The 23,341-nt window shown below is 53.5% G+C and overlaps 1 protein-coding gene across 1 annotated transcript in view; it reads left to right on the forward strand.

Moving 5' to 3' along the window:
* The window catches only part of ANTXRL (ANTXR like), a gene marked incomplete at both ends in the record, with an annotated part of 41,799 nt that overhangs the window by 18,235 nt on the left and 223 nt on the right, over nt 1-23,341 (forward strand). Inside the window, 10 exons of the mRNA XM_079900585.1 lie at nt 1,527-1,625; nt 5,670-5,739; nt 6,317-6,407; nt 7,415-7,597; nt 10,205-10,330; nt 10,739-10,816; nt 10,875-10,982; nt 16,958-17,073; nt 22,514-22,629; nt 22,738-22,861. Of these exons, the coding sequence (XP_079756711.1) occupies nt 1,527-1,625; nt 5,670-5,739; nt 6,317-6,407; nt 7,415-7,597; nt 10,205-10,330; nt 10,739-10,816; nt 10,875-10,982; nt 16,958-17,073; nt 22,514-22,629; nt 22,738-22,861 (1,111 nt within the window). The remainder of the gene's footprint in view (nt 1-1,526; nt 1,626-5,669; nt 5,740-6,316; nt 6,408-7,414; nt 7,598-10,204; nt 10,331-10,738; nt 10,817-10,874; nt 10,983-16,957; nt 17,074-22,513; nt 22,630-22,737; nt 22,862-23,341) is intronic.

Consider the following 23,341-nt stretch of genomic DNA (forward strand, 5'->3'; position numbering starts at 1 on the left):
CTCAGCTCCCTTCCCAGGCAATCCCTGCCCCACCCCCTGGAGGCAGCTACTCCCTGATTTCTTCCTCCACAAGCTAGTTTGCTGCTTTAGAACCTCTCCTCAGGGACTCACAGGGGATGAGCGCAGGGCCTGGCCTGGGGCACTCGGCACCGTGGTTTGGGGATTCATCCCTCCTGTGTGTTGCTGGGTTGGCCCGGGGCTTGGACCCCGGAGGCAGGCTGGAGGCGGCACCTGGTCACTCCTTTTCCTGTATGTGACTGGGCCAGAGTGAGTGTCTGCAGGAAGCCCAGCAGGTGGGGCCCAGCAGTGTGGCCATAGGAGGACACAGTGCAGAGCAGGGCTTCCCTCTGAGGTCCAGCATCCAGCTCTGCGTCATGGCCAGAGACCTTCTGGGGGGGTGGGGGGTGGAAGGGGTGGGGGTGGGCAGGCTGTGCGGGGCAGGAGGACCTGCGGGATGAAGGCAGGACACACTGCGCAGATGGGGACACTCCTGTAACCAGCCTGGGTCCAGGCTGTCCCCCACCGTGATAAGGTCCCCCCTTGTCCCATCCTACTCTCTCCAGAGATAACAACCACAAGGAGTTCAGCTTTTATATGTAAAGACCTACCTAAGTATACTTTACAAGGATATTTTTACATTAATGGGATCATGCAGTACATAGTACTTTCCAGCCGTCTACATAGTATCCCATTGCATGGATGGAACAATTTATTTCATGGGCCTCCCTTGATCAATAGTCAGATTGTTTCTAATAAGTCAATACCAGAAGTCATACTGTAGGACCATCCTGATGCTTACCTCTGCGAGCTTGGGAAAGGAATTCCCTGGAGTCAAGACCAGACGTAGGCCTGCTGCCTTAAGGGGACACCCAGATCACAGCTGGTCAGTGTCCAGTTTCTCTCAAAGTGACTGTCCCAAGCAGCATGTGGTGCTCCCAGACCCGCCCGCCCCAGGGCAGGTCACGTCCACCTGTGCACCTGTGTCAGTCTCAGGCAGGCTAGATGCCCTTTTCATGCTCAGCTCCACCAGCCTTCTCAGGGAGACGCCTGCCTTCCCAGCTCCTCTCTCTGGAGCCCCCAGCTGGCCTGGTGTACAACTTTTCTTCCAGAGAGAAAGCTCTCTGTTCCAGAAAGGATCCATCTCCCTTACCCGGACTGTTCGTCCTTCTGCTGCCTGAGAGCTGGTGGGCAGTGGACTGTACGTGGGACATGCAGCCCTGCAAGCCGATTTTAGACCTTCCTGTGACTTCATTTCCTTCCTGTGGTTGTTATGTTGGAGGAATTGGGGTGCAGGGGGAGGGGTTGGGAAGCAAAAGGAGCAGCTTTCTGGACAAAGCATCTCAGTTGTACCCTTTGTGATACCAGGTGAGGCCCAGTGTGCACACAGATACTGGTTCAGACACATATGCTTCCTCATCAGAGTCCCTGGCAATTCAGTTATGGAGTGGCCTGTCGTAACTGCAAGATCAGAGGGAAGACAGCACTCAGCCCCTCCTAATACAGACCTTTGGGTGTTGCCCTTGCAGATGAAAATGAATTGATGATTTCTGGAAAAGGATTTAATAATGCAAAGAAGAAGGATGAAGTTATTTGTAGATTTAAGTTCAGTGACAAGCAGTTGTTTGGTAAGTAACCCCCTTGGTGCTGCCAAGTGACACGCTTCCCGCACCACACTGCGTTCCCTGAGCCAGCCAGGCCGTCGAAACCCTTGCTCACCACTCACTGTGGACACTGTGAGTATAGAGGCAGCATGGACAATGGAAGGAGGGACCTGGCTGGGAAGCCTGGCCACTGCTCCCTTCATCTCAGGCCAGGAAGTGATCAATCCCCAGCACATCAAGAGCTTCTTGGGTCAGGACGTACACCTTTCAAGGCTGGGTTGGGGGTGCTGGGTCTATCCTCACTGCTACACTCCCCCCACACTTTCCTTGGCCCTCACTTCCCTTGAGAGACAAGGACTTGAATCTCACGAGTCTGCTGGTGGGAAGTGGAGGTGGCCCCAGGGCCCTGAGTCTGGGCCAGGTGCACTGAGCTCTCCCAGGACCGTGTGGTCACCTGGGATTGAGAGCGGATGCCAACTGCCAGGCCTGGGCCCCGGAATCCTGGCGCTGGCCCACATTATATGTGTGATCTTGACCTAATGAGTGTTCTGCTCCCAGCCTCTATTATCTGTACTGTGAAATGGGGCCAGTATGGTAGGTGCACTAACTAAACCCTATCACATATGTAAAGCTACTGTTTGGAAATACTCAGGCACCAGGTATCCCTCCAGGATGGGTGAGAGGCCTGAGGAAGCACACAGTTGGGGAAGCAGATGTGTCCTCAGTGCTGAGGTGGGCCTGATCTCCCCCACAGAGCGCCTGGGGACAGTTGAACTTCCTCTTCCTTCTCAACCCTCCCCTGATGCATTGATTTAATATGATTATATTATGTTCAGTGACACTCCTCATTCCAGGGCCATCTGGTAAACCCAGAGCGAGTATCTCTCCTTCTTCCACGGGTGCATAGAATGCGCAGGGCTCTGCCATTGCCACACTCTCTCACCACATAGTGTGTAGATGGCCTCAGGGAGCTAGATTTCCCTTGGACTGTAATTTCTCAGAGTGATTAGGACTCAGTAACACGTTTATGTGGAGAGCTAATGTTTATTGAGCACCTACTACATCTGCTAATGTGCTAAGTGCCTTACACGCACTATCCCAGTTAATTCTCAAAAGAAACCTATTGTTATTCCTTTGTGTAGATCTGAAACCAGAGTCAGAGTCAATTCAAGAGCTTGCCCAAGGTCACAAGCTGGTTCAGGAAGAGCTGGAAAGTAGGCATAGGTGATGTGATTGCCCAGTCTGGGCCTTTGACCTCACTGAGATGACAGTTCTTGAGGAAGGTGGGACTCAACCTATCCTCCAGGAAATGTGTTCAGATGTTCCCCTGTGGTCCATGGCTACATTGCTTTCCCACTCTAGATATCACCAGTGTTTCTCTCTGAGTTGGACCAGCACCAGGATCTCACACAGGAGGGCCCATCCCACAGTCCTGGGCTCCTCTGCTGACCACCTCACTGCATGTAGTCAAGGCTGACCAGAAGTGGCCGTACAGGGCTGTTTATCGCCAGGAGCCCTGATGCACTGATGAGGATTGATTTGATTCTTTTAAATTACATTTTCCTCTGATTAAAACATATGGCAAAACAGTTTAGAAAATATAGAGAAGCATAAAGAAGAAATATTTTAATCAAGGTTTCTATATGTTTTGTCTGTCGCTAGTATGTAAAGTTTTCATATTTTAAGACAAAGCTTTTTAAATGTGGCAAGTGAAATATTTAGTTAATCCGTTAATATTGGAAACTGCTTTCCAGTCAACCATGCTTTTCTGGGCCCTTGGTATGTGGGGTGCCTGCCGTCACCTCCCTCTCCCTGTTCTGGATTGTGAACAGCCTATGGAAAGTACGTTGCTCCCCTTTGGAATTTTTTTCACACTAATCCCAACCATCCTATCCTTCAGATGCAGATCCTTTCTCCTAACCATACTCGCCGATTAGTTTTCATTTTCAGTCCCAACAAAGGACTAACACAGTTCACAGCTAATCTGACAGTTGAGTTAGATCCAAAAACATTTCCACATGGAAATGAACCATCCTGTAGGGAATAGCCCTGACCTGCAGCAAAAAAGAGAAAAACAATACAAATTATTAGAGATTGTTAATTATAACAATGCTACACAGTAGAAAGCAGGAAGTACAGAAAAGTAAAGAATAAAACGTTACCCCTGATTCCAAATCCACAGATAAGTGCCGGTAACATCTCAAATACAGCTGGTAAACCCCAGTTTTCCTGAACGATAGAAGAAAAACTGAAGTGGAATTGAAAGTATTGAGCGTCACGCAGAGCCTTCTTCATGAGACATATTAGTTCCCAAAAAAATGCCCCTAAGTTAAAAAGGAGGCTCTAAAAACACTAACAGGCTAGGAATGTAAGAGGAAAATCTTTAGTTTGATTATGATCTTTTGAAGTTTAAGTGTCCAGGTAGTGACACCTAGACTCCAGTCTTTTAAAAATTAGAGAATATTTCTGAACAGACGACAAGCCTATTTTTGAATAAATTTAAAAGAAGAACATTTAAAACTATCTCCACTTTTAGGGAGATACTCCGGAACGTGTCCCTAGAGGCGTGGCCCTGGGCATGGCCCCTCCTGTAGAACTTCATCCCTAACCTCTGATCACAGCCCTGTGGGTGCAAGTCTAGGAGAGAACCTGCTTTCATCCTACACAGCAAAAATGTGCAGGCCAGCACCTGTCCACACAGGGCAGCAGGTGCAGAGCTGTGGTTCCAGGCCCCAGGAAGTGGTGACCTAGATCCTAGGGCCTTGGGAAGCCTGTGTCATGAAAAAGGCCAGTGAAAGGACTCTTCTCCCGAATCACCGATGTCAGAACCGCTGCAGCCCTCTGGGACCATTGATTCTAACTTTCAGAGGGGAAGTCTGGGACCTGGGGAAGTTTGAGCAGGGTGGGGAGAAAGCTGGTAGGAAAGCCAGCAGTCAGAGCAGCTGGGCCTTCCTATCTTTCTTTACATCTTTTTTTACAAGGATGTAAAGAGTTAGGGTTCAGGAGAGAAGAAGGTTCCACAGCTACTAGCTACAGACTGTCTGAGCCTCCGGCGTGCCACCTCCCAGCTCCCACAAAGTTACAGAACAAGCACGAACACAGAAGCCCTGTTCCCCTCAGGCTTCCCTGTGTCCATAAATGTCACCACCACCCACCCAGGCGCTCTGCTCACTAACCTGCACGTCATCCTTGACTCCTCTTTGCTCTCATCCCACATCCAGTCCACCTGCAGGCCCTGCTACGTCTGTGTCCAAACTTACCCGATCCTGGCCAGCCACGCGACAGGCTCACTGAACTTAGAATAAAGCCCAAACCCCTTCTCAGGGCCCACGAGGCCCCGCCCCCTCTCCTCACTCACCTCTTTCCCACAACAAGTTCAGCTAGTTATGCCTCAGGCCTTGGAACAGGCTCCCACAGCCCGGAACCTCTTCCCCAGTCCTTTCCCCTCATCCGGTTTCAGCTCCAGGAACACCGCCGCAGTGAGACCTTATCTTTAATGGGAATTTTCAATAACATACAGAAGTAGCAAAACTTGTTAATGCCCTTGAAGCAGCCTTCCCCTACTTTTAGTAATTACCAATCCTGGCCAATCTGGTTTTGATGATACTCTCACCATTGATTATTGTGAAGCAAATCCCAGACATCCCATCATGTCCTGTATAAATATTTCACTTTCTCTTAAAGAGAAATTGAGTCTCTAAAAGACAGGGCAGGTCACCTGCTCCTAAGCAGCTGTCCCTTCCCCTCCCTTCTCTAATCTGTCCCTTACTTATTGATGTCACTGCACTTTTCACTCCGGCACTTATTTTGTTCATTGTTACTTTATTGTCTGTCTCCCTCTCCAGTCCCACAAATGTCAGGTCCTTGAGGGCAGGGCCTCTGCCTGCCTTGTTCCCACTAGACGCCAGAGCCCTGACAGTGTCTGGTGCACAGTAGGTGTCAGAAGAAGGCAGAGAAGAGAAGCTGCTTCTGCCAAAGTGGTAGCTCTGCTTCCAAGGGCAGGCAGAAGGGGAGAGGCGGATGGGTGGACAAGTCCACTGACATTCTTCTCATGTGATTGTCTTTCAGATATAAAAGCCGAGTCTGTGAAAGATACCAGTATAACATGCCCAGGAGTAAAGATAGAGGAGCCAGATCAGTAAGTGCCCAGCTCAGGGGCCGAGTGGGCAGTTTTTGCCACCACGAAGTGTAAAAAATTTAGGAAGCCACCTCTACTGGGGCAGCACATGTCTGTCTCCAGGAGGACTGAGGGCATCCTTCACACCTGCCCTGGTTGGTGGTCCCTGGAGGTGCTCAGCGATCTGCTGTGGCCCAGGCTCTGCTGAGGAGCATAGGATGCAGGAGATGATGTGCCCCAGGGATGGTACCTTTGCTCCAGGCAGCCTTTTGGAGCTAAATTCACATACTCTGTACATACAGAGGAGTCGGGATGGTGACATCATACCGCCATCCCTGGTCACTTCACTCATGGCCACGAGGACATCTCACCCCATGCAGGGATCCTCACTGCCTGGTCAGCCTTCACTGCAGAAGCTGACCTCGTAGTACTTTGGGATGAGCTCCCCTTACCCCTGCTGTCTGCTCTCTGGTAGCCCTGAATGCCTGATGCTCAAAGTCATTACAGTGAGGAGATATTATAAGCTACAATTTGAGTTAAGTGTAAGAACTATGTCTGTCTGGCCTGGTAGTCACTGTCTGCCCCTTTTATGCTTTAGGGAGGTCTTTGTTGAAGTTAGCCTGAACAATGGTGTCAGCTTCATCAACAACAATGTTAGCATCACCAGCAAGAACTGTGCGAGTACCAGGGTAAGGCTCTAGCATCTAAGGCTGTCCTGACACCCTGAACCCTGGGGAGGCAAGTGAAGGGAACAACACCCCAGGCAGGCCCAGCAGGTAGCCTGTGCAGACAGGCCCCTGAGCAGCATCTCACAGGTAGCTCGGAGCCCTTAGCCCTACCTCCAGGAGCTGAACCCCCATGAGGCTTGGGTAGTGCCTTGAGAGTGCTACTAAAAAGAGCACCTGGGGGACACTTTACTGTCCAGGTCTTGCAAACCTTTGCTGTCTCTGTGAACCAAGTGTCACTGAAGGCACATGGAAGAGACCAATTAGAGCCCTAAGCAGAGTCCAGAAACAGTGCTGAGGCTCTGCCCACCCTGGACCCACCTTGCCATCTCCCCTGGCCCTGGCCTTGTGGTGGGGAGCTCAAGGCTCCATCCTGGATTCCAGCCGGGGTGAGCGGGAGAGGCTGGGGCACTGTGTGCTAGGAGACAGGGTCCAGAGCCTCTAGGACACCTGGGCCCTCCAAGTCGGGGTCCCCGGCATCGGGGTCAGGAGGGTGGGAGCAGCTGTGACCATGCTTAGTCAGCTTGGCCCGAGGTTGCAGAGCGGGGAAGTAGGGGAGGGAGGCTACGGGGAGGTGAGCAGGGTGTCCTGCCTCTGCTCTTGCATCCACACCTCTCTGAGGCCCCGAAGCCCCTCCCTCACCCATCTGTGTGTCGTAGCATTTTGTGGTCCTCATAAAACCCCTGTATGTCATACTAGGCAGGCAGTGAGGGCTGGGTTGTCACTGCATGGAGGACTGGGCTTCCTTGACAGGGCTCTGGGGAGAGCCTCTGAGCAGGGCCAGCGGTGGGGTCTGTGGCCCAGGGCTCCACAGTGGCTCTCTGGGTACCAGCCCCGACCTCCTAGAATCTGTGTCCTCAGGTGGGGCAACCAAGTAGAAGGGGGACTGGGAGGACAGGGTGGGCTGGTTTGGGATCCAAGTAGCAGGTGCCTGGTCCATGCCGGGACTCTGCTGTGTGTTTTTTCTGTAGGAAGCGAGACTAGATGACAGGAATGCCCCACCAGCTGCCCAACAGCCTCCCGAGGAGCCTCGCTCATCACCACCCCCACAGTTCACCCCCTATGTCAACCCTCTCTACTTCTGTGCCCTCATCCCAGCCCTGCTCCTGTTCCTCCTGATGCTCTGGTGCATCTGGTGGCTGTGCCGCAGGAAGGTGAGTGACCCCTGCCCGCACAGCTTGCGTCCAGCCCTCGCCAACCCCTAAGGGACCACGCCCATACCTGCCCCACGATCCTGCCTGTGGGCGGGTTCCCATCAGCTCCAGGGCCAACACACAAGCAAACAAGGCACAGACCCTGTCCTCCCATCCCAGGCATAGACACAGCCTGGGCTTCTAGGGGGCCACCTGCTTCGTGCTTTCAGCTCCACAGGGAGGTGGCCTATGGACTGTCCCAGCCCCTGGGGAAAAGGGACCCCAGACCTCCTGAGACCAGGGCTGCACCACAGCAGTCAGGCTTCTGAAGGACTCAGGTAGACCAAGACCCCAGGAGTCTCTGCTGTTGAGGGACGAAGAGGGATCTGCAAGGGCAATGATGGCCCAGAGGGAGAAGAATGCTGGCCAGGAGGATGCTAACCCTGGGGGCAGCTGTGCCTTTGAAAACAGCATGGATCCCTGCCCATCTCTGGTGCCTTCCGTCATTCCTTCATCAGTCATCACTAAGTCACCAGGATGTGCAGGGCCCTGTGCTGCACACAAAGGGGCAGAAATGAAGCAGCCACTACCCTTGCCCACAGGCGCTCACCATCTGATGTCTGGTCTGGTATTGGTAGCTGGGGGGCATTGAGGGTAAATGTCACCTTCAGAGGGTGTGGCAGGTGTGGTGATAATGATAAAGGACAGAGACTGGCCCTGGGTGGGAGAGAAGACAGAGGCGCTGGCCGGCTGGGTTTGCAAGGACACAGGCCAGAGGTGGGTGAAGAAGAGGAACAAGCAGAGCTGAGAAAGGACAAGCAAGGCAGCATAGAAGCCAGCAGGTCAGATTTCTGCAAAGGGCGAGAAGTGAGGAGAGAAAGCTGGGTTGGGGAGAGGGAGGTGGACTGTCATCCCTGAGGGCTGGGAGGCAGGGAGGGCTGCAGGGGGAGGGAGGGAAGGGGAGAGGAGGAGGGGTGTGGGGAGTGTTCTCTTGTCTTCATATGATGTCAGGGCTGCGGCTGAAAACTCTACCAGGGACCAGGGGCCTTAGTCTGCCTGTCTCCCCCTTGACCCTCCACGGAGGTACCGATTCCCCTTTGATGACTGAGGAGCCTGAGGCTCAGGGAGGTGGAGCCTGTTGTTTGCAGACCCACAGACAGTGGGCCCCAAGGTTGACACCCCAAAAGGCCATGGTCTGTCCCCCTACTGCTGCTGAGCACGGTCCCCTCCTGTCTGTGTGTCTGAGCTGGAGCCCTCCACATGCCTTTTATTCTAACCTTTGATTATCACCATGCCCCACAGTGATCGTCCCTTGTTGTGGGTACCAAGTAAGAAGGAAAAGATGGATGGAGGTGAAGAAAGCCATTAGGGAGGGAGCTGTGACCCCCAGGCTAGGGTGTGAGAGTTGAGGGAAGCCAGTTCATGCTGCAAAGACCTGGTAGCAGAAGGTATCACTTCAGTAGAGATGAGTTTTATGGGCACTAAACTTTGACCACTTCAGTTTTGACCATTTCCATTCTAGACCATCAAGGAGCCACCACCAGTGCAGAAACCAGAAAGGGTAAGAGGTGTGTTTGGTCCTGATGATGTCAGCATGCCTGATGTACACACTCACCTGAACAGAGAGGCCCCCTACTGTGTATGGGGATATGACTTCCCCCGCCCCTCCAGCTCCCACCTACCTGGGCAGAAAAGCTGGCAGAAAGAAGAGAGTGACAGAGGGCAGGAAGGGATGCAGATGAAGAAGTGGGCTCAGAAAATGTCACCCAGACAATATCATTCCTGAACTCCTAGCATGGCCTGATCGAGGACCTTTATCACAGCTGTGATCCCTCCTGATAGAAATGGGCTTTTTGTCAATTCCCAAAGGACTGTTAGTAGGATGGTCCTTCCCAGGACTCAGGTGAGTTTTTGAGAAAGGATCCCCAGGTTTCAGGGACCTGGTCGCCCTCCCCGGGCTCTGATGTATGCTGGGCTCCATTTCCTTGGTCTTCATCCCTGGCTCATGTCAGGATGAGGGTCTTGGCAGGGTTGGCCTTTAGGGACTGGGGAGCTGAGGAGGGTGGAGGGACTCTTACTGGGCATTGAGCTTTGAAGGAAGCACAGCCCAGGTGAGCACAGGGACCAAGGGCCAGGTGAGGAGGCTGGGGCTGACCCGGGGTAGGGGCCCAACCCAGGGCCCATAAGAAGTAGTTAGAGCAGGGGTGCCGTGTCGAGGCAGGGGGACCTGGGCCTGAGATCTGGTGGGAAACAGGGTCACTGCCTGGGCTGACGTCTACACTGGCTGCAGTGTGGCCTGGAGGCTGGATCTGCCAGAGTCGGGTGAATACAGCCCTGTCACCTGCTAATGCCCACACCCCTGCCAGCCTCCGTCACATGGCACAGCCTCACGCCCAGCTTCTCCTGCAAGGGTGGCTGCCAGGAACCAAGGGGACAGGATAGAGTTTGTTGATGTTTGGAGAAGAGCCATCTTTGTAAACCAAAAGGAGTTGGTGTGTTTTTCACATGGAGGCCACTCTCCTACGTGCCGGGCGCTGCTCATTTGTCCTTGATTCTCCAGCAAACATTTGCTGAGAGGCCAGTACTTGACAGGAGCCCAGGCAACAGATGTCATTTGTCTGCACCCAGGAGCTGCCAGACAAGGATGCAGACAGTGTTTTCTCTTCCTCGGAGCCAGAGGAGACATGTCAAATGTCATGCCCCACAGTGATTGTCCCTTGTGGGTGCCAAGGAGGCAGGATGAAACGAATGGAGGTGAGAAAGGCCCTTGGGAAGGATTGGTGACCCCAAGGCTGGGGAGCAGGAGGTGAGGGTAGCCGGTTCGTGCACAGGTCTGGACCCATAAGGCATGGAAATGAGCTATGGGTACTGGACTACAGTCACTTGGTGCCAGAGAAAAGCCAAAGCCCTCCCGACCCTAGTGGCCCAGGGCAGGCCAAAAAGTATGAGGGCTCATGTTCCCATCACCACCAGGGTATCCCCCTTGGGATGGGCCCAAGTTTCTGGATGTTGGTGGGTGGCCCCAAAGGGTGGCTGTAGTGCTATCTCAGGGAATTGGTGGGGACAGAGCCCTGACAGGCCATCTCAAGTCAGAGCGGACACCACCCCTCTAGAGGCAGCATCTATGCCTGTAGCTTCCTCACAACCACTTCTGCTTTTCAGGGAAAACTGGATACCTTGTGTGACTTTGTCCAGCACTGCAACCAGCTGCCATTGATGTGGTGTCCGCCCAGGGACATGGTAAGCAGGGCACAGGGATGCTCCCCGTGGGCTGGGGTCTTGCTTTTGCCCTTGACAGTTGCCCCTGGGACTGTGGGTCAGAGAGCCCTGTCCGGGCATCTGCCGAGAGGAACGCCCAAGGCGTGGAGACCTGGAGCTCATGAGCCTCCAGACGATTCTCAACATGGTGCCCGTGCATTTCCCCTGCGTCCTCGTCTCAAGGATGTCAGGACCTTTCTTCTCCAGAGCAATGCCCAGCAATTCCAATCTTAAGCGAAAAGGGCTGGAGAGGCCTGTTGGACTCCCGTCCATCGTCCCTCCCCACTGCCTACCTGACCCTGTGGGACTGCTGGCTGCACCCCATCCATGAGACCCTCCTGGGCTGCTCACTCAGCTGCAGGAGTGGCGGAGGACATGGTGGCACCCCCTCCCCAATGTTGTCTGGTCAACACTGACTGGTTTTACCAGGTAGTAAAGATGCCCTCCTTGTGTCAGTGCCTGTGACAGTGGGGAGAAGCCCAATTTCTCCACTTGTCATCCTTGTTATTTAATAATAATAATGATAGATAATTTTATTGCGTCCTTTCCGTGGGTCAGTTGCTCAAGAACTTTACATGTTTTCACTGCTTTAATCCTCCTAGTAACTGTACAGGTAGATACGACTATTATCCCAACTTTACCAAGGGGGTACTGACCCACAGAGCGGCTGAGTGACTTGTCCCAGGTCACAACAGCTGGGAGGGGCAGAGCTAGACTTGAGTTCTGAGTCTGGGCCCACCTTTCTCACTGCTCTGCCCTGCTTTTGGGTCAGCACTCATGGTCTCATGATGGTTACCCCCAAACTACCAGGCGCTGCCCTACTCAGGCCCCTGGGGCCCAAGGAGGGCAGTGGTTTGCCTGAAAATCATCTGCCTGGCCATTCCAAACGCAGACCCTTTGCATAGACCGGGCCAGCCCTATAGTGAGGGCTGCACTCACCACCTTCACTGAATCAGACAAACATTGGCTCATTGGTGGCTGGGCAGGTGGGCGTTTGGAAACTCTAGGCAGGCCTGAAAGCCTCTGGACACTGCTGGTGACATACCTGAGTCATGCTCACACCCAGCAGAGACACTGTGTGGTGACAGTGGTGTCAGGGCTCGTTTGGCAGCTGGGCTCCCAGTTCTGGGTCTGAATCGAGCTCTGAGTCCCAGCTTTGATTGCACAGAAGCCCCATTTTCCACCTGATTCTCCTGGAGCCTCTCCCAGAACCAGCCCCTTTATAGTCATAAGAGCCCCACCCCAGCCTTATGCCCTGAACAGTGGAGACACCCACCCAGAGATGCTCACTCAGGATCAGGAGGGACAGAGCAAGACAGAGGGCTGAAGCAGAGGGAGGCAAGAGACAAGAGGGTGGACAAAGGGAAGATGCCAGGTATGGCCTTCCTGCCCAGCGAGGTAAGGGCAGGGGCACTGAGCACCTCTCTGAAATGGTCCCATTCCCAGGGCCACTCTTCGAAGCTCAGGTTGGGGTAATGGCAGAGTGATGGATTAGGGGGCCTTATAGCTGCCCAGGGCTCTGCCAGGCCCCTGCAATGCCAGCTCTCGAGTCCGCACAGCAGTCTGTGGCTCACAGTGACCTGTGTGCTCGCTGGAGGCAAAACTGAGGCCTGACACATCAGGGGAGTTGCCAGGACCACCCAGAGAGTAAGTGGCAGCAGCCAGAGCTGCCTGAAATCAACCCTGCTCATCCTGAGAGGGGCTGGGAGCCCGTAACTGAGCCTGGTGGATGTGACCCCTCCCACTCCTCTGCCCCCAAAACATTTGACCTTGTCCCTCCCAACCTTAGTCCTGGAGACCTAGTGTTGTAGGATTTCTGTGGATACCCCAGGATTCCAGTAGGTGCAGGAGTGAGTCCTGATTCCCTTCTTGAAGGCCTCAGTGCTCTGGTCCCAGGCTTAAAGTTAATCTTGGTCTAAGTGACGGGGTGTCAGCTGGGACCTACAGTCTCTGCAGACCACAGTCGGCCCCCAACCCCAGCCCTGAACGTGCAGACGTAAGTCTTCCGTCTGCTCACTGCAGACCACCCTGTGTTCTGCTCAGACAGAATCTTGCCCAGACCCTCTTCACCAGGCTGTGCTGGAAAACAGAAGCCGCAGGAGAGGAGGTTCCCAGCAGCACAGGTGCACAGCCTCTCTCTCCTCCTTCCAGTTCCCGATCCACAGGGAGGTTGTTTCCAAACTCCTCAGCCTGGACTGGAATTGCAGTCAGGCCTGCGGATGTGAACGTGCTCAGAATGTGAACTGTGGAGTCTGGGGTTGAACTTGTAGGAGATACTGCCTTCTAAAACCTCAGTCAGCTGCTTGTTTCAGTCAATCCAGATGTTTCTGCACTTCAGCACAATACAATGCAGAAAATTCTCAAAGGCTCAGTTTACCAAAAATCTCAGTGTTTTTGTAGCAGAAGCAGTCATTCTTGTTTACTGTAACCTTCTGTGAAATGACCGTGTCTCTCTGCCCCACCGCCATCTCATCCCCAGAGGAAGTTTTCTAATAAGTGTCCCTTCTAAAAAGTGTCCCTTTTGTATAAGTGTACACACATATACAAAATGACACAGCAAGACTCAGTTTAGTTTCTTAGTCTTGAGCCAAACCCTGCCCCCAATCCAAGGTCCTGATTCTCTTCCTTCCCTGCCTTTTCCAGGGCAGCCCATTCAGTTCATGGAAATCAGTTCTAGATCCGTCAGAAAAATCGGGTAAAAATGGGAAACCTTCCACTTCTCACTGAATGTGATGCTGTAAGTGGTACAACTGTCTCCAAGAGAGTGTGACCTGGGTGCCACCACCATGCAAGGCCCTTTACATAAGGATCTCATTCATTCTCCCAACAGCGGCCGTTTATACAGAGTAGGGGTCGCCAGACACTGAGTACTTTACACAGGCTCACTCTTTTCATCCTCCCAAAACTCTGCGGGAGAGGAAGCTGACCCCTGAGCAGTTGAGTCACCTGCCCAGCCGCATAGCATGAAGCAGTAAGGCCAGTACCAACAGTCCAGGGCCCAGACCTCACCCTGTGCTTGGCTGCCTCTCTGTCCTGCCAGATGATCACTCCTCTGCATTTTGAAGCTGAAGAAACCGAGGTTCTGATGTTTCATGATGGGCTCAATGTGACAGAGTTCTGGAGGGGTACAGCAGGGCTGTGAACAGAGCCCAGGGAGACTCACTTCCAAGTCCAGGCTACAGCTCCTGTAACCTGCTATCACGGTGATAGGGAAACAACTGGAAAGTAATTCCTTCCTCTGTGCAGTGTGTTAGATGTGCAAACAATTATGAATGTTAATTTCTTATTTTTACACTGTGTTGCTTGCAGACCTCCTCTAAATATGAACACACAAATATTTATTGGAAACAATCGTCCTGGGTAACGATAAGAGCTGCAGAGAGGCCGTATGATGCATTCATGGCCAAGGAGCTCCTGAGTTCCTATCTTTTGACCCCACCCACAGAGGGAGCACCAAGGCACGTGTGGTCAAGTTGGGGCAGGACTTGAGCCCCCCAGAAAGTCCCAAGTTGACAGATGTCCTTCAAGACAGTGACCTTTGTGAAAGTCCCAGATCATAACTTCGGGACAGTGATAGCAGCCTGCTCCTCCATGCTCGACAGCCCTCACGCCCTGCTCCTCACACACACACAGACTCACACACACTCACACATACAAACACGCTCACATGTGCACGTGCGCACACACTTCCCTCTGTAATAAGCAGGAAATCCAGAAATGGAACCAAAGCTCCAAAGCACTGGAGATCAAGGTTCAATCAACCATTTGCCAATCTCTTAAACATCCCTTCACTGTGGAGTCGCTGAGTTGATGTAAGAAGTAATTGGTCACTGGCTTAGATCTCTTCGTCAATAGAAAACCAGAGGGGAGGGAGACCCCCCTCAGCCCCTAGTCACCTCCCTCACCCCCTTATGATCACACAACAGACTCAGGGGCTCTGCCACTACCCAGGGGCCTCCACCACCACCTGGAGCCACTTGCTTCTCTCCCTCAGCCCACGTACACGTCCCGCTACAGCTCCCAGTGACGGGCTGCAGCTGAGGGAGAGGAGCCAGGCCTCAGCACAGGTGCCCTGCAGTCGTGCTTTGAGGAAATCAAAGGGGTCCTACAGCAGATGGTAGACACTAGGTCTAGAACAGTCTTTTCACCGTCTGGATAAATAAGCAGGAATAAAGGAGCTTAGAAATAAAAATAGAAAATCCCAGTCTATTCACGGTAGCAATAAAAGAACTTACCCACGCGCAGGTGTGACAACGTGTGCTGACCTGTAATAAAAAGAAACCACAAAACTTTACTCTTCGCTAGAAGAGAAGACTTGAAAATACAAAAACCTAGACCACAATGTCAGCTTTTCCCAAAAGAATTCATGGGCTTAATGCTGCTTTAGTGAAAATTGCAATGAATATTTTTAAGGAATTTGATCAAAATGATTCTAAAATCCACCTAAGTAAATGAACTGTTAAGAGTAGTTAAGGAATTTGGGGTGCAGTCCTAGAGCAGGAAGGGTGAAGGTCCTGCCAGTGAGGGAGACCCTGCTGGTGGGCTTGAGAGAAGAGGGAACCAGCTCCAGTGCCCTGGGGGCTGTGTGGCCCAGGCGCTCCCAGACTGACTTGCGGGAGGGCAGAGGTGGCCTCAGAGGATAGGTAGTCTGGATATGGGAAATGGAGAGGCAGGGAGGACAACCCTGGAGCAGAGGAGCACAGAGGGTGCAGCTGAGACACAGGGACACTTTGGGTGCGTGCAGGCAGTGTTGGCAATGGGCCAGGAGCCGGCGGTTGGGTGGCCTGGTGGGCCAGGCTGGGCACTGGGGCTAGATTCCCAGACAATGAGGAAGCACAGCTGAAGGTGTGAGTTGAGGAAGAGGAAGCCAGAGGAAGTTGATTCCATGAGGCCTGGATTGGGGGGGGAGGGGGGGAGGGGAAGGGCCAGGTGACCAGGGGAGAGGAGACACTTGAGTCGGCCTAGGAAGGGAGCTGAGGGCCTGGACAGGCAGTGGGTGCAGAGCACAGATGGGCAGCTGGAGACACTCGTGGCTCAGGACAGGGTTCGGGCAGACTGAGCCCCGAGGCTGGGCCTGGGGACCTAGAGGCTGAAGAGGCCTGCAGAGTAGGAGGCAGGGGATGTGAACTTGGATGACACAGGACCCGCAGGAAGGTGGCAGGAGAGGGCAAGCCTGGGCCGTGCGTCTGGAAGGGAGAACGGCCAGCTGGGGGTGGGGGTTGGAGATCAGAAAAGGGGAATTGCTGATAAATGATCAAAGAAGTTGCTGTCTGCTGAGAGTTCAGGATCCCCTTCATAGCGGTTATTGTGGGTGGTTGGAAAAGAAGCATGCATTTCCTCGTGAATATTTTCCTGTGTTGCTTAGGTTCTCTATAATGGGCAGGTACTACTTTTATGATCAGGAAAAGTAAAAATGTTTATCTGTAAAAGAGAAAATATTAACTTATTGAAGTCTAAGGTGATTTTACATAGAAAGTTGCTAGAAAGTGACATTTACCAAACTATCTCAGGCTTGTCATGCCGGGGAAAGTCAGAGTGAGAAATCCCTTCCCATCTCTGGGTCTGGTTCTGCTCTGCGCCCAGAGGTGCGGGTCCCAAAGCAGGGTGTATTTCCTGAAAGTTTCATCAGATCAGACATCCCTGTGGGTATGGAAGAGGACAAGGTCAGGCTCAAGGTGTCGAAGATTTGTTAAGAACATTCTTTCAAATTCAAGGGGGGTTAGGTGTTCTCTTTTCCTAATGTGGCTACATTACCAGGGAAAACCACGATCATTCTAAAAGGTTACTAAGGATTTTAAAAGCTAGGGTGATGAAAATGACAGCCCCAGGAGGAGCAGGCAGCGCTCAGTGGCCTTTGTCACTCACAGGCACTCAGGGTAACACTTCATGCGTGAATGGCAGGCTCACGGAAGCCTGAAGTCTGCACACCACGTGGCGCACCTATAGGGACCAACAGGCCAAGACAGACCCAGCAGGGGGATCAGGGAACTCTGGGCAGCAGGAGAAGGGTGGGCTTGAGACAGGGAAGGAGCTCGGCAGGCCCCAGAGGCCAGGGAAACCGCAACCTTCTGCTCCCAGTTCCAGAGGCTCCTAGTGACCTTCTGTCTCTTCTGTCCCCTGCAGGGGAAGTGCCTCAACTTCGCCCTCATGAAGCCCCACTGTGGGCAATTGCACTGCAGCCCTAAGGTCTGCCTTCAGCCCAGCCAGGAGTGCTTCTCCGTCAACAGCTGCTGCTCACGGTGCCAATACCCCCCGCCCGTGTGCTCCAGGCTTCCCTCCAGGATGCAGCCGCTCATCTCTCCCCCTGCCCGGCCATGCTGCGGAGCCACGTTGTCACTCCAGCCCCCGTAGCCCAACCTCTAAAGCACCAAGAACCCAAGATTGTTAAGAGCCCTTTGTTTGCTGAATTAGACATGTATACTGAGACTTGGTTTACAGTCGAAAGGCGTTGGAATTTGTTGCTGATCAGAGTTTGTTACCTGGTGAGACGTATGTATACTGCTCCTGCCAGGACAAAGCACCCCGGCATCCTGTGGGTGTAGACATGATGAGTCCCACTCCCCAAAGCCCTGGTCACCAAGGGCTGGGACGCGTGGAGTTTTAGTCAAATTCTGCTCTTTGAACAAAGCCCAAAACGTCTTTGAAACATGAATAGTATCCTGTGTCTCCTTCCCTAATCTGACGCAGAGAGAAGTACTTGAATTTCTCACCTCCTTCACTCCGTGCTCCTGGTTTCCATTTTTTGGCTACCTCTGTTGCGAACGTGTCTCAGAAAGAGACGAGGCCCTCTACAGTTCACCAGCCGGAAGTGCATCTTCCAGAAATGCATCTTCTCTTTCCAGGTAAACCAACCGGTCCCTAGGCCCAGGGGAATTTTAGAGGAGTCTCTCCATTTCCATAAAGTTCCACCTCCCCTATTTGCCATCTGCCACCATAGAAGAAACCGTGCTTCCGACAGAGATGTTTTAGCATGCCGTGTCCTCCCCACCACCCAGGGCGTCTGTATGATACTCCAGCGCCATGCATACAGCCCACGGGAGCACTCAAGGAGGGGTCCCCCGGGGTGGGGGGCCTGGGGGCAATAACCAGTTGTCCCTAATCTGCATTGATAGTGAGTTGAACTACTCTCCACCCTCACTCCCATCTCCTTGAATGTTATATTTATGCCTTTCAGTTGAATTTCTATAAGACAACTAGAGGTAAAAATATGTCAGGTTTGGGTTTTTCATCTGTACTGATTGAAGTGGATGGAGAGTGATGACCGTAACTTTCCCTACGTTCAAAAAAAGAAAATGTACTCACGATACCAAGGAAAGTGTGTGAAACTTTTTTTTAGGCAGAAAGGGGGTTTAAATAAAGTGAAATCCTATAGAGAGATTTTCTCTCTTCCTTAGAAGTGGAATATTTTAGATCGTTTGTAACTGGTGAAAGCATTGTCCAGGCCTGAGAGTGTCAGGGACACTTTTCTGAACCTGGTTCTGTGCTCCTACATTATATCTATGTGTCTGTGTATACCTGTGAAATAGTACATACCCATCTCTGAGACTCTGAGACCCTAAATGGAGAAATGTATCTGTGATTCAATAACGAGCCTAACGTGGCCCTGGCTGAAATCCACATGTCTGTTTATTAATGGATGTTGAGAGCCTTCTCATGTTTAGCCCATCACTCCTTCCTGACCCCTGAACTGAGGAGGGAGGCAGTCATCACTTTCATCAGGTGAGGGGAGATCTGGGAGGGACACAAGCCCACAGCTCGGCACCCGCACCCTCTGACCCCGTCCTCCCTTTCTGCCGTGGACTGTAACAGGAGACAGCAGGAAAAGGGAGTTTCCTTGGCAGTCTCTCCCTGGGCCCCTCTGTCCCCCTGCCTTCCTTCCTTCTAGCTCATCCAATCCCTCTGGTTTGGCATTAACCAGGGGCTCCTCACCCTAGTAAAGAGGAAAGGGGGCACAGCCCTCAGCTGATACCTGACTTGTAGGGCGGCCTTTTGTCCCAGATCCCCCTTCTGTCTGAGTCCTGCCATGGAGCAGGATAGCTTTAGGTAACAGGTCTCACATCTGAGCTGCCCCAAGCTGAGACCTGTACACAGAGGAATATACTGGGCAGTGCTTCTTCCTTATTTTAGACTAGGGCAACAAAAACGTACATTTTCTGAGTGCCTCTTGGTGTCGTGTAAAGCAGCCTCTGTAGACTCAGATGGACCTCCAAGCCTGGGCCAAAGCTTGAGCTTCTGGAAGCCAGGAACCTCCCTCAGACCCCCGCAGGGTCAGCCACAGGCCTCCTCCACAAGCACACAAGTAGAAGCCACGCACACGTACCCCCGCGAGGGAACTTGGGTACCTGGCAAAGCTGTGGCCTTAACAGCAGTCCTCCCACCCTCTTGTCTGTGCATCAGGACCCGGCATGGGCCCAGGATGCAGAGGAGGTCGGGGTGGCAGAAGGGAACTCCGTTTCTCAAGCACTGCCCGGGGCTCCTAGTTGCGCTGTGCTGGGCAATCTGCACACGTGTCCACTCTGTGTCATGCTCTCATTCTGCTTTCCTTTCCACATTCCTAGCAGGGAGCCGGGCCCTTGGTATTGCCTGACTGTTTTCAGTGGGAAATGAGTGCCCCGAAGTCAACCTCTTTTCCATCTTGTGTCAAGACTGAAGCTCCTGAGGGGCAATGCTTTGTGTCTCTGAGTGAGGGAGTAGAGTGGAGAGGGCAGGAGACAGAGGTCTGGGGTCAGACGGGCGCTGCCCATCACCAGACTCCAGAGAGGTGGCTGGGTGGTGAGCAGGACTGGGGACCCAGCCTCACCAGAGCCACCAGGACTGCAGGGCCCATGCAGGCCGGGCCCTGGGTGACTCAGGGGCAGCCACAAGGACTACTGATCGGGGGTCTTCTGCGTGTGGGACTCTTGCCCAGCCCTGGAGAAGGAGGAGCTCTCGGACCGTACGGAAACTACGTTCGTAAATATGAACGAGCCCATTTTTTTTTTTTTTTTTTTTTTGCAGTACGTGGGCCTCTCGCTGTTGTGGCCTCTCCTGTTGCGGAGCACAGGTTCCGGACACTCAGCGGCCATGGCTCACAGGCCCAGCCGCTCCGTGGCATGTGGGATCCTCCCGGACCGGGGCACGAACCCGTGTCCCCTGCATCAGCAGGCGGACTCTCAACCACTGCGCCACCAGGGAAGCCCTGAGCGAGCCCGTTTTTAAACCATGAATCTTTCAGGGGAACCACACAATTTGCACACATTTCCTAGACCATGTCAAAACGGGGCCCAGTTGACTCATGTTCTCCATCAACCGGGGATTTTCATGGAAAAGTTTAAGAAATCCTGCCCTTTGAAGTCTCCACACAGGAGAGCCCAGCCTGACCTGCTTCCAAGCTGGGCAGAGGCAGAGTCCACAGCCGATGCCAGCAGGACAGGGCTGGAGTGGCTGTGGGTCCTGACCCACGCGTGGGTGGATAGGCAGCCAGGCCCCGATGGGGCCAGATGTTGCCAACTCCATGGGGTCCATGCTTGGCCTTCTCTTGCAGGATCTCCTGCTCTCTGCACCGTGTCATCACTGGCCTCTGTCCCTCCCCCTCTCTGTGCGTCTGCTCTTTCTCCCGCATCTCTGCCTTCCTGTGCACAGCTCCTGGTTGCGGGTCCTCCGCTCAGGTTGTCTGGCTGCTCCCCAACGCCCCAGCCCTGGGGGAGAGATGTCCATGCCTGGTCCAGCCAGCAGGGTCACGTACAAACACGGCTGCTGTCAGGCCCAGCACGGTGCCTGGGGGCGGTTTTGAGAGTCTTGACAGTGGGCTGAGCAGGCACCTCCAACGTATTTTCAGCATGTTAAGGAGCCTGACCCATCTGTCTCTCCAGGAGTTGCCCTTGTCACCCTACATCCTTCATCCCTACTCATTTCTCCCACCTACTTTGTCCTCCTGACACGCTAGGAAGCTGGGCCATGTAGACAAGCAGAGCCCCTCATGTCCGCTCTTCCCTGCCCCCAACCCCTGCCCCTTCTGTGAAGGTCCCACACCTGCCTGCCGCCTCCAGTCTACAGACTGGGCTTGTGACGGCTGGGAGAACAGGGCTTGGCTTGCCAGTGGAGGTAGAGAGGGGAGACCCTTAGGTACAGGAAACAGAGTGGTGCAGTGTGGGTTCAGTTAACAGCAAAGCCACACTATTCATTTGCTTGGGCTGTACCCAAGCTAAGTACCACAGACTGAGTGGCTTAAACAACAGAAATCTATTACAATTCTAGAGGCTAGAAGTCTGAGATTAAGGTGTCTGCAGGGTTCTTCTGAGTCCTCTCTCCTTGGCCTGTAGACGGTTGTCTTCTCCCTGTCTTCACATTGTCTTTCTTCTGTCTGTGTCTGTGTCTTAATCTCCTCTTCTTATAAGGACACTAGTCATGTTGGATTAGGCCCACCCATATGACCTCACTTAACTACCTCTGTAAAGACCATATCTCCAGTCACATTCTGGAGGTCCTGGGGGTTAGGGCTTCAACAGGTGAATTTGGGGAGGGCACAACTCGGCCCATAATAGCCATGTATCAGGAGCACCTCTTTTCAAGTAGTGGGTTCTAGGGAAGAGGGGGGTCCTGGGAAAAGACTCCTACAAGCTTTGGAGACAAAAAGGCCACAGGTCCTGCTCAACTCCATTGTGATGGACAAGTTGGATGACCCCAGGCAGGTCACCCTCACCTCCGTAGTGCCCCCAGCTGTGTGAGGACAGAACATGACTGTGTACGTAGCTCCCTGCACGCACACACAGTGGGGGCCCCTCAGAGGCAGCTCCTGCACCGAGTTCCTGGCAGTTTGAGGCAATGCTGGGTCGGGACCCACTTGCTGCAAGATCAGGAAGGGCCTTGGCCACTCATCCTCACCTTTGACAGGTGAAGAGCTGAGGAAGTGTGTGTTGCAGCCCCACGCTTATGATCCTTGTGGAGATTCTGGGGCTCCAGGGGACATCAGGATGCCCGGCACTGCAGCTCATGAGCCCAAAGATGACAAGGGGTTTTCAACCCAAAGACACAATTCCTTGTAACTGGAAATCCGGAATTTTCATTCCTTATTTCTCTGCTACCCATGGGTGGTAGGTATCCCAAAGAAGCAAACTCTGGCTCAAAGAGCAGATGGCCGCCACAGGAGGTGCTCACCATGCAAGCAGGAGGACGTAAAGGGGAAGGAGGCCAGGGACGGGGGTCCTGCCCTGTCTCAGAGATGGGCTGGGCCTAAGTCAGCAGGAGTCTAACCCTGGGGGCCCAGGGGGCAGAAGGCACAGGGGGCTAATGGTCGTTGCCTACGGTCCCACCCTCGCCCCCCAGGGGCCTTCCTGTCCTATAGCTTCAGGCACTGGGTGCCCAGGTGCCTTGTTGAGGACAGGATGGCAGGAAGCTGGTGTGATGTGGTAAACTTCATGTTCAGAACTTACGTTTGCCTACTAGCCCAGTTTAAAAATCAGTTTTAAAACAGTGTTAGCAGAGTCATGGAGCAAGCATGATGGAGACTTTTGTTTCACTTCTTAGTTGATTACATGCCCATTATGCGGCCCCTTCTATCACATTGTCAATGGTGAGAGCTATTTTTCCCCTCTCTGGAGACTGGAGATATTGCTTGAAAACCTAGAGAGATGGCAGAGTACTAGGGGCGTTGGGGGGACCCTGCCCTAAGCCCTCAGCATGGCCTTGTCCCACCCACAGGCTTCCCACCAAATGTGCAGCTTCCTGTGATGAACAGCAGACTCATGGCTGGGGCAGCTGGGTCTGTGCCAGCGGGCCGGCCCCAGCCCTTCTGCCAGAGCCCAGCGTGCCCAAGTGTAAGGGCCCCGCATGCTGTTGGGGCCCCGTGGAAGAGGCCGGCCACTCCGCTCTGCCATCCTCCACCCTTCTCCCCATGGGCATCCTCTACTCCTCATTCACTGCAGACTCGGGCACCTGGCTGACACTGCCCCACAGCCCAAAGCCCACTGTTATCCCCGGCAACTTCAACATCCACAGGATGACGCAGGACCCCTTGGCCTCCAACTCCCTGCACTGCGAGACATCTCTGTCGCTCACACCCGCATCCTGCCGCCATTTCCATCTCTGCCCTGTCTGTCTGCAACCCCATGTCCCCTCCTCCTCACTTGCCTGGTCTCCGGCCCCCCAACTGGCTCCACACAGCTGCAGGCTTCCAGACCCTGGACCAGATCATGCCATTCTCCTTTGTGCGCCGTCCACACTGCCTCAGTGTGCTCTGGCGAAGCAGAAACCCTTTCCACGGCCTGCAAGGCTCCTGTGTAGTCCCCGTTACTTTCCCTGGTGACCGCAGCTGTTCTCATCCTGAACAGGCCACACCCTCCCACGTGTCCCTCCCTCGTTCTAATAGGTAGTTAGCCCCAGGCACACACACCCGACCTGGACACGAGCACCCCACCATGGGCATCCCTTACCTCCATTTTGCCTGTCTGCTACCCCACCTGCAGCCCTGTTCCTGGGCTAACTGCAACCATTCCTCAGGGCCCAGAGAAACATCCCTTCCTCAGAGCA

Source organism: Stenella coeruleoalba (genome assembly GCF_951394435.1).
Source record: "Stenella coeruleoalba genome assembly, chromosome: 16".
NCBI lineage: Eukaryota > Metazoa > Chordata > Mammalia > Artiodactyla > Delphinidae > Stenella > Stenella coeruleoalba.